General features: G+C 35.3%; 1 protein-coding gene across 2 annotated transcripts in view; it reads left to right on the top strand.

Moving 5' to 3' along the window:
• Positions 1–12,767, top strand: part of OTOGL (otogelin like) — a 130,172-nt gene that overhangs the window by 76,404 nt on the left and 41,001 nt on the right. For both annotated transcript variants that reach the window (XM_087868911.1, XM_087868910.1), the window contains 6 exons: positions 549–665; positions 1,542–1,698; positions 2,340–2,366; positions 6,099–6,266; positions 7,934–8,212; positions 10,357–10,474. In XM_087868911.1, coding sequence (XP_087725037.1) covers positions 549–665; positions 1,542–1,698; positions 2,340–2,366; positions 6,099–6,266; positions 7,934–8,212; positions 10,357–10,474 — 866 coding nt within the window. The remainder of the gene's footprint in view (positions 1–548; positions 666–1,541; positions 1,699–2,339; positions 2,367–6,098; positions 6,267–7,933; positions 8,213–10,356; positions 10,475–12,767) is intronic.

Genomic DNA, 12,767 nt, shown 5'->3' with positions numbered 1-12,767 from the left:
ATTTAAGAAGGGCAAAGTAATAAATAGAGTCAAAGGTAGTGAAATGTCAGGTGAGATGAAGACCGAAACATTGCCTTTATATTTAGGCAACGCTAATGAAGAGATCATTGATGACATTTCCAGGGCGGTTTCAGGGAGGTGGATTAGGAGAGGCAGAGACCAAATCGCTGAGCACGTGGGAGGTGAGCCCGAGACACGTGTGCGTACACAGCTCCTCAGAGGAAGGCTGTGACAGAAACGGAGGAGCTGAAAAAGGAAGGAAAGAGAATCATTTGCTCACATAACTTTTTAATGACTGCACTTGAGACAAATTTAAAACCTGTTCACCTCTAATAGTGCCAGAATTTTAAGAGTATGCTTAATTGTTTTCGAAATACTATATACTTAGAGTTGGCTGAGCACAGATGCTTTAGGTAAGACCTGTCTAAAAGAAGGAGAATATATGAGATGTGATTGCAATGGATGGAGTCAGAATAGTTTACTCTGGTTTCAGCCTCAGAAGTCACCCCTTTGAAAATGTTCTCTTCTCCCTTATTTCTCTTCAACAGTGTGAAACCCCCAGTGAATTATTTAAACCCTGTGAGGCACATCAAAACAAATTTCCTTATGCCAAGAAAGAGTGCTCCATTTTGTACAGCGATGTTTTTGCTCCTTGTCGCAATGTGGTAAATGAACACTTTACTAAACTTCTGTATTTACATGGTACTGCTGTGTCTGTAACACCGAGATGAACGGGACAAATCGTTTAACCAACAGCTGGTTTTTCAGGTGGACTACCTCACTGCTGTCAGGAAGACAAATTGGGTAGTGTGTTTCTCTGTAGAAGTGATGCATTTAGTTGATTGATTTTCTCCCTCAATCCAACTTAACAACCTTCATTTGTACATATTATTTGTAATATTCTGTGCTAGTTTATGAAGCATCTTTAATACATCCTCAAAGCCAGAAATGATTGGTCAAAGCCATAAATATTTCTTTTTCTTCAGAGAACATTGCTGCCTGGGCGTTCTTCTCCTCAACCCAGTGTATAGTTTCAAACTCTTAGTAGTGGCACATTTAAAACAGTCTTAAAAGCATATGCCAAGATGGGGTGTAATTTATTTAGAAATTTACATTTCTAAATGCCTTCCCAACATTATAATTTTAGACCCCAATAGAGGTTTAAAGAAATAGTTTAAGGTATTCATAAAAATCACTAGAAGTACAATTGGTAACAGAACATTTTTATTGCCATGTGAATATGCTAATAATGAAACAATGAGCTTCTACAAAATATCAAAATATTATTATATTGCAGGTGTGGAAATTATATATTTTGTCAGACCCATTACCTGTTTTGCTGGTTCTTTGATCTTACATTTGCCTAATAAATTCCTTTCTCCTTTGGTCCATATGGAGGTTTGAGATGTTGTGAACTCTAGGTGGCAGTGTAAAGTTGATAATAACCAAATTTTGAAAATCTACCAGTTAGTTTTCTTTTAGAAGGTTGAATTTCAATCAGTTACTTATTGGAATTAACCCATTTTTCATTTCATTTTCAGATTGATGTTACTTCTTTTGCTAAAAATTGCCACGAAGACACGTGTAACTGTAATCTTGGTGGGGATTGTGAATGTTTATGCACAACCGTAGCCGCGTATGCATACAAATGTTGTCAGGAAGGGGTGTCTGTTCACTGGCGGTCATCCACTAGTTGTTGTGAGTACCCTAGTTAGAACACCATCATGGTGGGAACCTAATAAGGAGATTAATTTGTCTTACCACAGAACAAATACCATGGAATTCATGCAAATAGAATTTCTTCAAGATAACTAAATTTTCTATTCCTTTGACAATGACAATAAATTGTAGTACAGCTAAAGGATTTATAAAAATAAAAATCAAGGTAAAATTTTAAATTTTATTTGCCTGTTGTCACTTTAACATTTGAACTATAAATTGTATACCATCCTCAAATTGTTTATGACTTATTCCCCTTACGCCTGTGAAATTTCACTGTTCTGATTATAAGAAACAGATTTGAGTTTTTAAACTTTTAATTTACTTAGGTAGATGGCAAGTCATCTAAAGATTTTAACACTTTCAGGTCACATTTCTAAGTAGACAGATATATTTGCCTACGTATAAAATAATCTTACAAAATTTAATTAATTACAGCACATCACTCTTAAAGAATCCTCTTTGCTCAGAGGATGTTCCCAAATAATGATGTCATTACAGAATGATGGCATCATAGTTCTTTCACTTGTCATTAATAAATATATAAGCCATATTTTGCATACTTTGAGATAAATGGTCAGATTCTTATATAGTTTAATATTTATTCTTTTATTTTTTAGCACTTGACTGTGAATATTACAATGAAGGTATGTGACATTTAAAGACTATTACTATAGCATTCTGTGGGATGTATTTTCAGATTAAAAGTTTTTGAACAATGTGGCTGGGAACAACAGTTCATAATTTGGTATATAATTCAATTAAAGCCTTTACTTTCTAAAATTTATCTAAATTTCTAAGTATTTGAGTCAAAATTTATTCTCTGTAAAATAAAAAGAGTGTGAACTAAGTTCTCAGCATTTAGGAGGCCTCAATAAATAGTTTTTGAATGACATGAATGAATGAATGAATGAGTGAAGATAGCTAACCTTTTAGGCAAAAAGTTTGAAAGACATATACCAAATGCTTATCTTTTACCACTATGTATAAATATAACCTTTATTCCAACATTATGTCATAGATACCAAACAGTGTGATAAGAATGTAAGGAATTTATTTCACCATCATTGTAGGCAAAAATAATTATTTACATATTATCAGAATGAGAATTTATTGATTTAATAGTAATAATGGATCTCTCCTAGCCCCATCAAGCAACCAAATTTGCAGTGAGAAGTCGAAGTGTAGGTGCTACCTAAACTAAGGCATAGATATAAGAAGAGACAGAGTTATATCCTCAGTGAAAATGCCACCTACTGGCAGAATTGGAGCCTGCTTTTTGTCAAACCTACTTATTGAGGAAAGCATAACCACTTAAACCTAATTCAAACAAGTAAGATGATCCAGGATGGTGTTCAGTGTTCATTTTGTCAGTGACTGGACAAACTCTGGACTCATGATGGGATAAATTAGAGTAATAGTTACAGGAAAAGTGGGCCATTACAAAAACCCCAAGCAACTAATCAAAGGCATTTTTGGTGATTTACTGAGCTAGGGAGAAGTCTGTCAGCTATAAATACCCAAAGAAAGCTAGATAATTTTAGAGAAATAGAGATGATGGATTAAAAGGAAAATTGACATTTTAGTTTTTGGTTGTTTTTGTTACATTTATGGAAGTTTGATGGAAGAAAAAAACCCAACATTAAAAAAAATTCACTGGTAGTTAAAGAAAATGTAAACCAAAAATATCTCCTGTTGAGGACTTCACACACACACACACACACACACACACACACACACACACTCCACATCAATCCTTTGGATGTCATGCTTAAATTGAGACGGATTCCCTAATATTAATAACAGTAATAATAGCAATAGCTTTTATTGTTAACTACTTTACCTATATCATATAATTTAAGCTTCAAATATGCTTGTAAGGTATTACTATTAACACTTTGTAGAGAAGGAAACTGAGGACCAGAGCGGTTAAAATAACTTGGTCAAAGTCACTTAGTCAAAAACATAGTAAACTGAGATTTGTAAGCAATCTGAGTTCGGAATCAAGGAGCTTGACCTCCAGGCTACACGGCCCTGTTGTAACATCCCAGTCTCAGAAAGATCACCATGCACTGTTATCATACACTCTAGACAATGTACACAGACATCAGTTTGAAAAAAAAAAAATGCTCCAGTAACTTCCTTACTTAAGAATTCTTGCTTCACATGCTTCTGCTGTAAAAATCTCCATCTGTGACTTTGTACTTTCTGGCATTCCTTCTGCAGTCCTTTGGCTCCCGAAGCAGAATTTTCTATGAATATTGAATTTCTCTACCTTTTGCTTCTTGGTACATTTTGCTTTCTGTCAACAAGTCTGCTGCACTCCTAGTGATGGTTCTTTTTCTAATGTGTTGCACGATTCTCCCAGCCAGCTCCTCTGGCGTCATCTAGAACACTATATGGGTAATATTCAGAGGGCGAACAGGGGGCATTTAGCCCCCATGAGACACTGATCAACTCAGTGGGGTGACAGGGGAGTCTGTTTCCTCTGATCAAAATAATAGGCAAAAGCATTAACCTGCAAAGGAGAGTACAAGTTTGTAAAAATAATCCAAGGAAGATAGATGATTGAAGGGCAATATAGAATTGAGGAGATTGGTGATAGTACTTGTGAAAAGAAAATTGTTTTAAATGACTATTTTTAATTTGTTTCATCCCAAATAATTTCATAGATATTTTAAACCTACCTAGTCTTCTTTGGATATTCAGCACTGATCTATTTCTTCCTTTATTTATTACACATCGGGCACTGTGTTATCAAGATACTTATTAACATTTCAAGCTAATGCAGAAGTAAATAATTGTGATTCTATAGGAGGAAAATTTTAAAAAGTAGGAGAATTCAGAGGTTACAGTTGGTATCATTTCAATAATCTTTAATGCAAAGAGTATATGTAATATCTTCATGTTCATTTTATGGCATTTACTAAAAATACTAAGATTTTATTATTGTGATTGCTGTCAGTGAGCAAGGACTTCAATATTCCACTAAAATTTGTTGTGCAAGTTTTAAGCTCAGAGTGATTTTATTAGATAGGATATGCTTAATATTGTGTTAAATAATCACTGAAGGAAATGATTGCTTTTAGTAGGTGGTGAAATCATACTTCTCCCTAAAGAAAATAAATGATAAAGTCAATGGTTTTGTCTCAATTGCTAGTGAAAATGCATGACTATCCAGACACAAGCATCAATCAACTGGGAGACAATTCAGAAGTTTTTGATTTTTATACAAATGCATTTCTCTGAGTTCTTTAGATTTTTTCCCCCTCCATCTTAAGAGTGAGCTTGGTGAGGAAAATTGTTTTTGAGATAAAAATTAGAGGAAGGAAGGAATGAGAAATTCACTGACAACAACTGGATTGATCTTGTAGGATAGCACTTTCCATATACATATCAGCATTTTACATAACTTATACCATAGAAAATATACATATACGTATGCCAAGCATACAGCTGATAATTATGTAACTTAATTTTGATGATTCAAAAGAAACTTCAAAGTTTTGTAACCTCTCAGTTATACTAAGGCCCTTAAATGGCATAGAGATTGGGCTGAAGGTAAACTGAACTTATTATCACAAAACCTAACTCATAATTTTTTTGAATATCAGTGAACTTATTTATAATTCATAAGATAAGGTTTGCAGAAAAGTTGTTCTGAGTGAGTTTCAAATTTGGCTCTACACTAATAAGTTTTTTACTATAGTAAATATTTTCCACTTTATATGGAGCTAGTTAAGTGCATGAGAAACAACAGCAGAAGTAAAAAGACTTTGGACTTCTTTGTTGAGCTTCAACTTATTTTCTTTTTTATAGACATGCCTCACTGGTAAAATCAGTAATTCCCCAAACAGTAAAATATTGTATATCATGTCTGTGAATTCTGTTTTCATGCAACGCAACCTATTAGGGAGAGATGATTTTTAGAAGACAATCAAAATCCCTGGCCATGGATAGAGATAAATTTATGTTTATTGAGAATAGATTCAAATCATGGAATATTAGAGTGGAAAGTAACCTGGACAACCTTCTTCATATAGGTGAGAAAAATTGAGATCCAGAAAGCTTAAATCAGTCTTCTAAGGAGCACTGTTTTATACAAACAGATACATGTAAATGTGTATACATATATGTATATACATATACAAAACATATATTTTTTAAATTATATAATCTAAATATGATGCATATATTCCAATTCATTATAGTATTTTATTTTTGAAAATAGTTCACTTATTTTATTAATGATAAATAACTTAAATGCACAATAATTTTTGGAGTATTTCTTTGTTATTAACATCTATCCCATTGAAATGATAGCTGGAAATGTAAAACTCCTATGCCAATATATAATTCTCTTATCTGCATTTAACTAGGGCTTGGAGAAGGGCCATACATGCTGGCAAGTTATGGACAGAGTGGCCTTGTTCTGGGGGCCAATATGACCAGTAGGAGCATTTTCTCTTTGCCAAGGAGTAGTATTCATGGCAATTTATTTTTTAATTTTATGATCACTCCAGGCCTTTTTAAAGAGAAGGCATCATGTAAGTATAATTTCCAATTGAAAATAGGAATTTTATTTTCCATTTACATTGTTTTTCATTTATTCATGCAGTAGCTATTAGTTGGGGATCTAATACGTTTATGGCATTTTTTAGGTGTCCTAAAGGATATAAAATAAAATAAGAAACTGGTACATGAACCAACTATCTCTTGTATATAAAATCTTTTCTTTGTATATCTTTTGGCATATATACATTAGAATTGCAATTATTTGATTGAATTTTTGGTCCTAAATGAAGCACAACTTAAATTTTCATAGTAACCATGGTAGACTTGATTTGCAATTCTCGAAATTTTGATTTGTTATCAAAGTAGTTAAATATTGAGGAAATAAATCAGAGTCTGGACAGTCTGTTATTCTTATATGGCCTTGTCTGTCCTGGTACCTGGTCCCACACTTACTGATTTGCATCTGCAGATCTATACTGGTTCCATCCACTTGGCTCCTGTTCTAACTAGCGGTTAGTGTCCTCTTCTGATCTGGTGATAATCAGGCTACTTGTTGCTATACTAGCCCTACTTAGAATCATGCATAAGGTGTTGTATAAGATTAGAAAATATTTATTAAATGAATCAGACTTAACTTTTATATTTATTTTGAGAAATCTCCTGATTTTCTAGCTAGAATGAATTGCTTTTTTCTTGTCAAACGAACTCCTTTAGTTATTTTAATCTATGAAAACACCTATCACAGTCTGAAGTTCCAATTCATATGTTTGTTATATATCTTTCCCCTGAATAAGATTTCTTTTATTCTTTTTTTGCATCTTCCAGTGCTCAGCAGAAGGACTTGCAAGTTTTAAGATATAATCAATGCCTTTGGAATTATATGTTAGATTTGAGCGAGCTCTTCATTTTATGATTTATAATAATTAATGTTTTCAATAGAAAAATCCTAATGGATTTAAACTAAAAAAATTAAAACCAAAAAATTTAAGGTCTAAGAAATTAAACCTAAAATCTCAATTAAGAAACTTCATCATGGGTTTTACAAAGATGAGGAAATCTTTTTAAAGCATGTAACAAAAAAGGATGACATTTCTCAAATGTTTTATAGTTGTTCATTAGCCATTTGATCATCTATTGGGAAATAGACAATAATGTTGAGCAAATAGTTTTTTCTTAATGCAGCAAGATCACTTGAAGACTATCGACTGGTTAAGAACCCAGTGATACTGAAATGCAATGACATGCCTAAATTGATCTGTTTCCCTGTTCTCTTAGATCATCCAATTTAGCCATTTGGAGATTCTGTGCATTTGAAAATGTTAAAGCTTGCAAATACAAATATGTGTTCAATCAATCATTCAATTCCTTGTATGAAATTGTGTGTTCCGGGGTCCTAAGCTGATATTTCTTTTCTTCCGCCAGGGACATGAGAAATTATTTAAAAAATAGAACTCAGCAGAGACTGACCTGTTTGAGCTTTAGAGCTGAATAACAATTCATTACATTAAAATATTAATTTTCCTTTTAGAGATCTTAGAATTCATTGCTAAAATCTTGGAGATTGGTATTAATTACATATGGAGGTCATGCAGCTCTGTTTTTGTCCACTTTCTAAATACATTTGACAATGCTGGTGATGATGATCTGCTTCCTCCAGAGAACCCAGGGGGGTGTCAAACACACTGTTTATGATTTACAGCATTGGCACTTGTTTCCTTGGAATCTGCTGAAAGGCCAAACTACTTTCTCTACGTCCACGACGATGACACTCTCCGTTTGGAACTATGGCAGGCGAATTCAGCCTTCCATCAGAGAGCCACATTTTTCCACCATCAGAGTCTCTGGATTCCTGGTTACAGTGCATTTGAGTTATACATCAAGAAAGGCTTTTTCATCATCCTCACAGATGCTAGTGTCAAAGCATCAAAATATGACGAATCCGAAGAATTCAAACATTCAAGTAGCTTCAGTATAGAAGGTATGGTTCCTGAGGTCTTCAAAAGGAGAATCAATAGACAATTTACATTATGGCAAAATATCTATCAAATTTTAATTTTTAAGTCATTCCTAAAGGAGTCCAAGTAGATCAAATTGTATGACCTTGAGCGAGTTTCTTTCTTTCTTTTTTTTTTTTTAAGATTTTATTTATTTATTTGATGGAGAGAGAGACAGCCAGCAAGAGAGGGAACACAAGTAGGGGGAGTGGGAGAGGAAGGAGCAGTCTCCCAGCGGAGCAGGGAGCCCGATGTGGGGCTTGATCCCAGGACCCTGGGATCATGACCTGAGCCGAAGGCAGACGCTTAATGACTGAGCCACCCAGGCGCCCCTTGAGCGAGTTTCTTAACCTCTTTGTCCTTCAGTTTATGTGAAATTAGGAAGGGGAAAATAATAATACCTACTTTATAGAGTTATTATATTACATAAATTAATTGGCAAATAGCTTAGAACAGCCTTAAATAATGTTATTTTTAATTATGGCCCCAATTATTACTTTCAGTGCTACCTGGACTTTGGAAATCGAGGTTCCTCACATCTCTTGGGGCTACTGTTTGTACCTTTTGTTTCCTAGAAGGTAGCTTCTCAATAACCTGATTCTTAATGATAAAGACAGCATGTTTATGTCTGTCTTTTGAATAGTAGGGTATCTGGTTCCATTGACCTCTGGAAGATTTCCCTGGTTCAGTAGAAGCCTGATTTTATTTCTAGAGATCCTTACAGTTTTATAGCTATTGAATTTTCTGAATTTCAGAGAGGAATCTTCGCTGCCTCATCTGATGTTTAAAAGTCATGTTTTATTTTCAAAATCTAGGAGCTTAACATATGCCTTGGACCTCCCAAACAAATTATTTCATTTCAACCTATCATTTGTTTTATTCATTCATTTGCCTTTTCTGTTGTGGATAAATTTCTGCAAATCTTGATAGTCTTTGGATTATAGAAATTTAGACGAGCTTCAAGTTTTTGCCTATTAAAAAGGGTTCCTGTACTCATAAGAAAAAGTCACTGATATGCCTGTACTACATTCTATAGATATGATATTTTTACTTGAGTTTACTTAAAAGTTGAATATTATGACTCTTTGTTTCCTCTTCAATCTAGAAATTTGCTCTGTTATAATCAGACCCAGTGACCCCACCTGAGTTTTGGACAACTGTTGCCAATGGCACCATCAGAATGTCAGAAACTGATCTTTGTGGGCTTCCTAAAACTGGTACTCTCTAGGGGTCTACTCTAGTCTTGGAACCAATCCTCTGTCAGGACTCACAATTCCAGTGACCCAGGTCTAATGGCCACTCTAATCTTTAGATGCACAGATGCCTTCCAAAAAGTTTTATTTTCCTACACATACTTTGGAATTGCATTCTGTATCCAGAATCTAGGAAACATAACCTCTACCCTGAACTTTGTGCTTTATGGAGCTCTCTTCTTCAGAAATAATTTTGGACTGCTACAGAAAGACTGTTCTCTGTTGTGGAAAGGGGAGAGTACTAGCAGAGTTTGTAAGAGAAAACTCTTCAATCGGGGGAGGTTTTGTAACTGTAAGCATGTATTATTAAAACCCATTCATTTATTTTTGTCATCAGGTAATACTTACCATGTACAAGGTCATGCTCTAAGTTCTGTGAGAAGAACAATGCTCTCCCTAGTTTTGATGTTAGGAAACATGTCTTTTGTCTTGCCATTTTCCTAATTGTTTGAACTTGGCAAGTCATTTGGCTCCTCTGAGCCTCACTTTTTTCATTTATAAAATGAAAATAATACTCAACAGTCTTGAGGATAAAATAGAATAATAGACAAAAGATTACTTTGCAAAAAGTAAAATTCCAAACAAGTGTTCGGTATTATTATGACATGTAAATCATGAGAACCCACCGAACATAAATGGAAAAGATTTTGAATTTTCATGGCTTTCTCCAACTGCTGGCTTTTTAAAGTCTTTGGAAGGGAAACTAACGTTTAGGTATTCAGCCTAACCATGAAATACTTTCATCACCAAGCAATTGCAATGCCTTTTTCCCTAGCTCTGTCTTTTCTACAACATTATAGTCAAGGAGGGGTCAAACCTAGAAGGGTTACTATAATAAATCATTATTTTTCAAGCTGTACGTCTTATTTCTCCAGAAACCCAGGCAGCAGTGCCCTACCGGAGGATGTGTGAGTGGAAATATGAACCTTGTGCCAGTCCTTGTTTTAAAACATGCAGTGACCCTGAAGCACAAGCATGTAAATTTCTTCCACCGTAAGTCTTTTAACCATCCAATGGGCAACTTCCAGCATTAGCAGATTCTTCTATCGATGGATTTTTTTTTAGAATTTTAAAATTACAAAACAATTCTCGAGAATAATTTGTATGTGCTCTATACTTATTAAAGAATTCACTTCCTTTTATTTAAGCAGTAGTTATTGAGGGGCTGCTACGTAGCAGGAATTCTGGCTGATATGGGTGTAGTACTGAACAAAACAGACAAAGTACCTCCCCTCATGCAGCTTACACTTTGTTGGGTTAGAGCAGAGAATAAACCAATAAAAACATAAGTATGTAATACAATATATTGTTAGATGGAGATAGGTGTTATGGAGAAAAAAGGAAAGTAAGGAAGACAGAGAGCAGAAGGCATATATGTGTCTTTGCTAATTAACACAGCGTGGTCAGGGAAAAACACATGAATAAGGCAGTGTGTGATCAGAGATATAATGGAAGTAAGGCAACTGGTCATGTGAATATTTGGGGAAAGACTCTTTCAGTCTGAGAACAGTGCAAATGTCCTGGGATGGGAATGTGTTTGTTGTGTTCGAAGATAAACAAGGAAGTCAGTTAGTTGGAGCAAAGTGAACAAAACTAAGAGGAGTAGGAGATGAAACCAGAGAATCACCAGAGAAGTCAGTTAGTTGGAGCAAAGTGAACAAAACTAAGAGGAGTAGGAGATGAAACCAGAGAATCACAGTGGTGTGCAAATCATATAGGGCCTTGTGGCCCATGTGGGGCTTCGTTTTTTTCTCTGAGCAATGCCCTGGTATATTTTGTACAGAGAAGTGACATGATTTGATTTCTGTTTAAAAAGTTTCCTTTGGCTGTTGTACCGACTGTTGGGGAGGTGAAGAACAGGGCAGAACTGGTCAGTAATTCAGATAAGACTTGAAAGGGATTTGACTAGGCTGGTAGCCTTGAAAGTTGTGAAGAATGTTAAGATTCTGAATATATTTTGAACTTAGGGCCATGGTTTTGCTGATTTAATATCAATCATGAGAGAAAAAAGAGTTAGATTCAAGGTTAGGCCTCCGCAAATTGTAGGTAGAACCACATGAAATTACCATTTTTATAGTAAAAACTGGTCAATAATAGCAAATTCAAATGATTCCACTTACTAGGGTGACTTCGTTGCCGTTTATTGAGGTAGGGAGGTTGTTAGGAGGAGCAATCCGCAGGAAAAGTCAGGAATTTAGTTCAGAGGATTTTAAATTTGAGACCGAAAATTGTTCATTAGATTTGGCAAAACAGAGAATAAGAAGAAGCAAAATGGAGACAGAGTATAAACAGTTTCTTTCTTTCTTTCTTTCTTTCTTTCTTTCTTTCTTTCTTTCTTTCTTTCTTTTTCTTTCTTTCTTCTTTCTTTCTTTCTTTCTTTCTTTCTTTCTTTTTCTTTCTTTCTTCTTTCTTTCTTTCTTTCTTTCTTTCTTTCTTTCTTTTTCTTTCTTTCTTTCTTTCTTCTTTCTTTCTTCTTTCTTTCTTCTTTCTAAGGAGTTTTGCTGTAAGGGAGAACAAAGAGATGGAACAATAATAGGAGGGAATATTTTTTAAAGGATCATTTTCCATGAGGCATTTGCGAGCTTCCTTTCTGTGACAGACAACGGGCCTACAAAAGGCCCTGGGCGTGCGAGTGAATGAGACACAGCGCCTCTTTCTGGGAGCTCCCAGCCGTTAGGAAGAAGACAGAAACAAAAGCCGATACTGATAATACAGTGGCAAGAGGGTTAAAGCACTCATGACAACTAGCTCACTGTAGTCTTTGTGTGACTCACATGGTGCCGAGGGCTGTGAATTGGGTCATCTCTTTATCCCCGTTGTCAGGGGAGACACAGAGAGGTGACACAATTTGCTGTCTATGACACAGTTTGCAGGCAGTCATGGGGCCAGGAATTGAACCTCTACTGGGTATGAAGTGCAGTGGAAGCCAGCGAGAAGGAAGTATTTCTATTTCTATTTCTTTTCTCTTTTTTTTTTGAGATTTTTATTTATTCATTTGAGAAAGAGAGAGAGAAAGAGCACACACAAGTGGGGGAAAGGAAAAGGGAGAGGGAGAAACAGACTCCCTGCTGAGCAGGGGGCCGAAAGCTGGGCTCAATCCCAGGATCTGGAGATCATTACCTGAGCTGAAGGCAGACAGACGCTTAACCATCTGAGCCACCCAGGTGCCCCTCTATTTATTTTCTTAAAAATAAGAACAGCCAATTCTTATGAAAAGGAGACATCTTCAGCATTCACTTGGACCTCTCAAGTTCACACACCTACTTCCTGCCACTTCCAGTACCAG

This window comes from Ursus americanus, chromosome 17 (genome assembly GCF_024610735.1).
Source record: "Ursus americanus isolate L20-20 chromosome 17, mUrsAme1.1.p, whole genome shotgun sequence".
Classification (NCBI taxonomy): domain Eukaryota; kingdom Metazoa; phylum Chordata; class Mammalia; order Carnivora; family Ursidae; genus Ursus; species Ursus americanus.
This window is presented reverse-complemented; position numbering and strand designations above follow the sequence as displayed.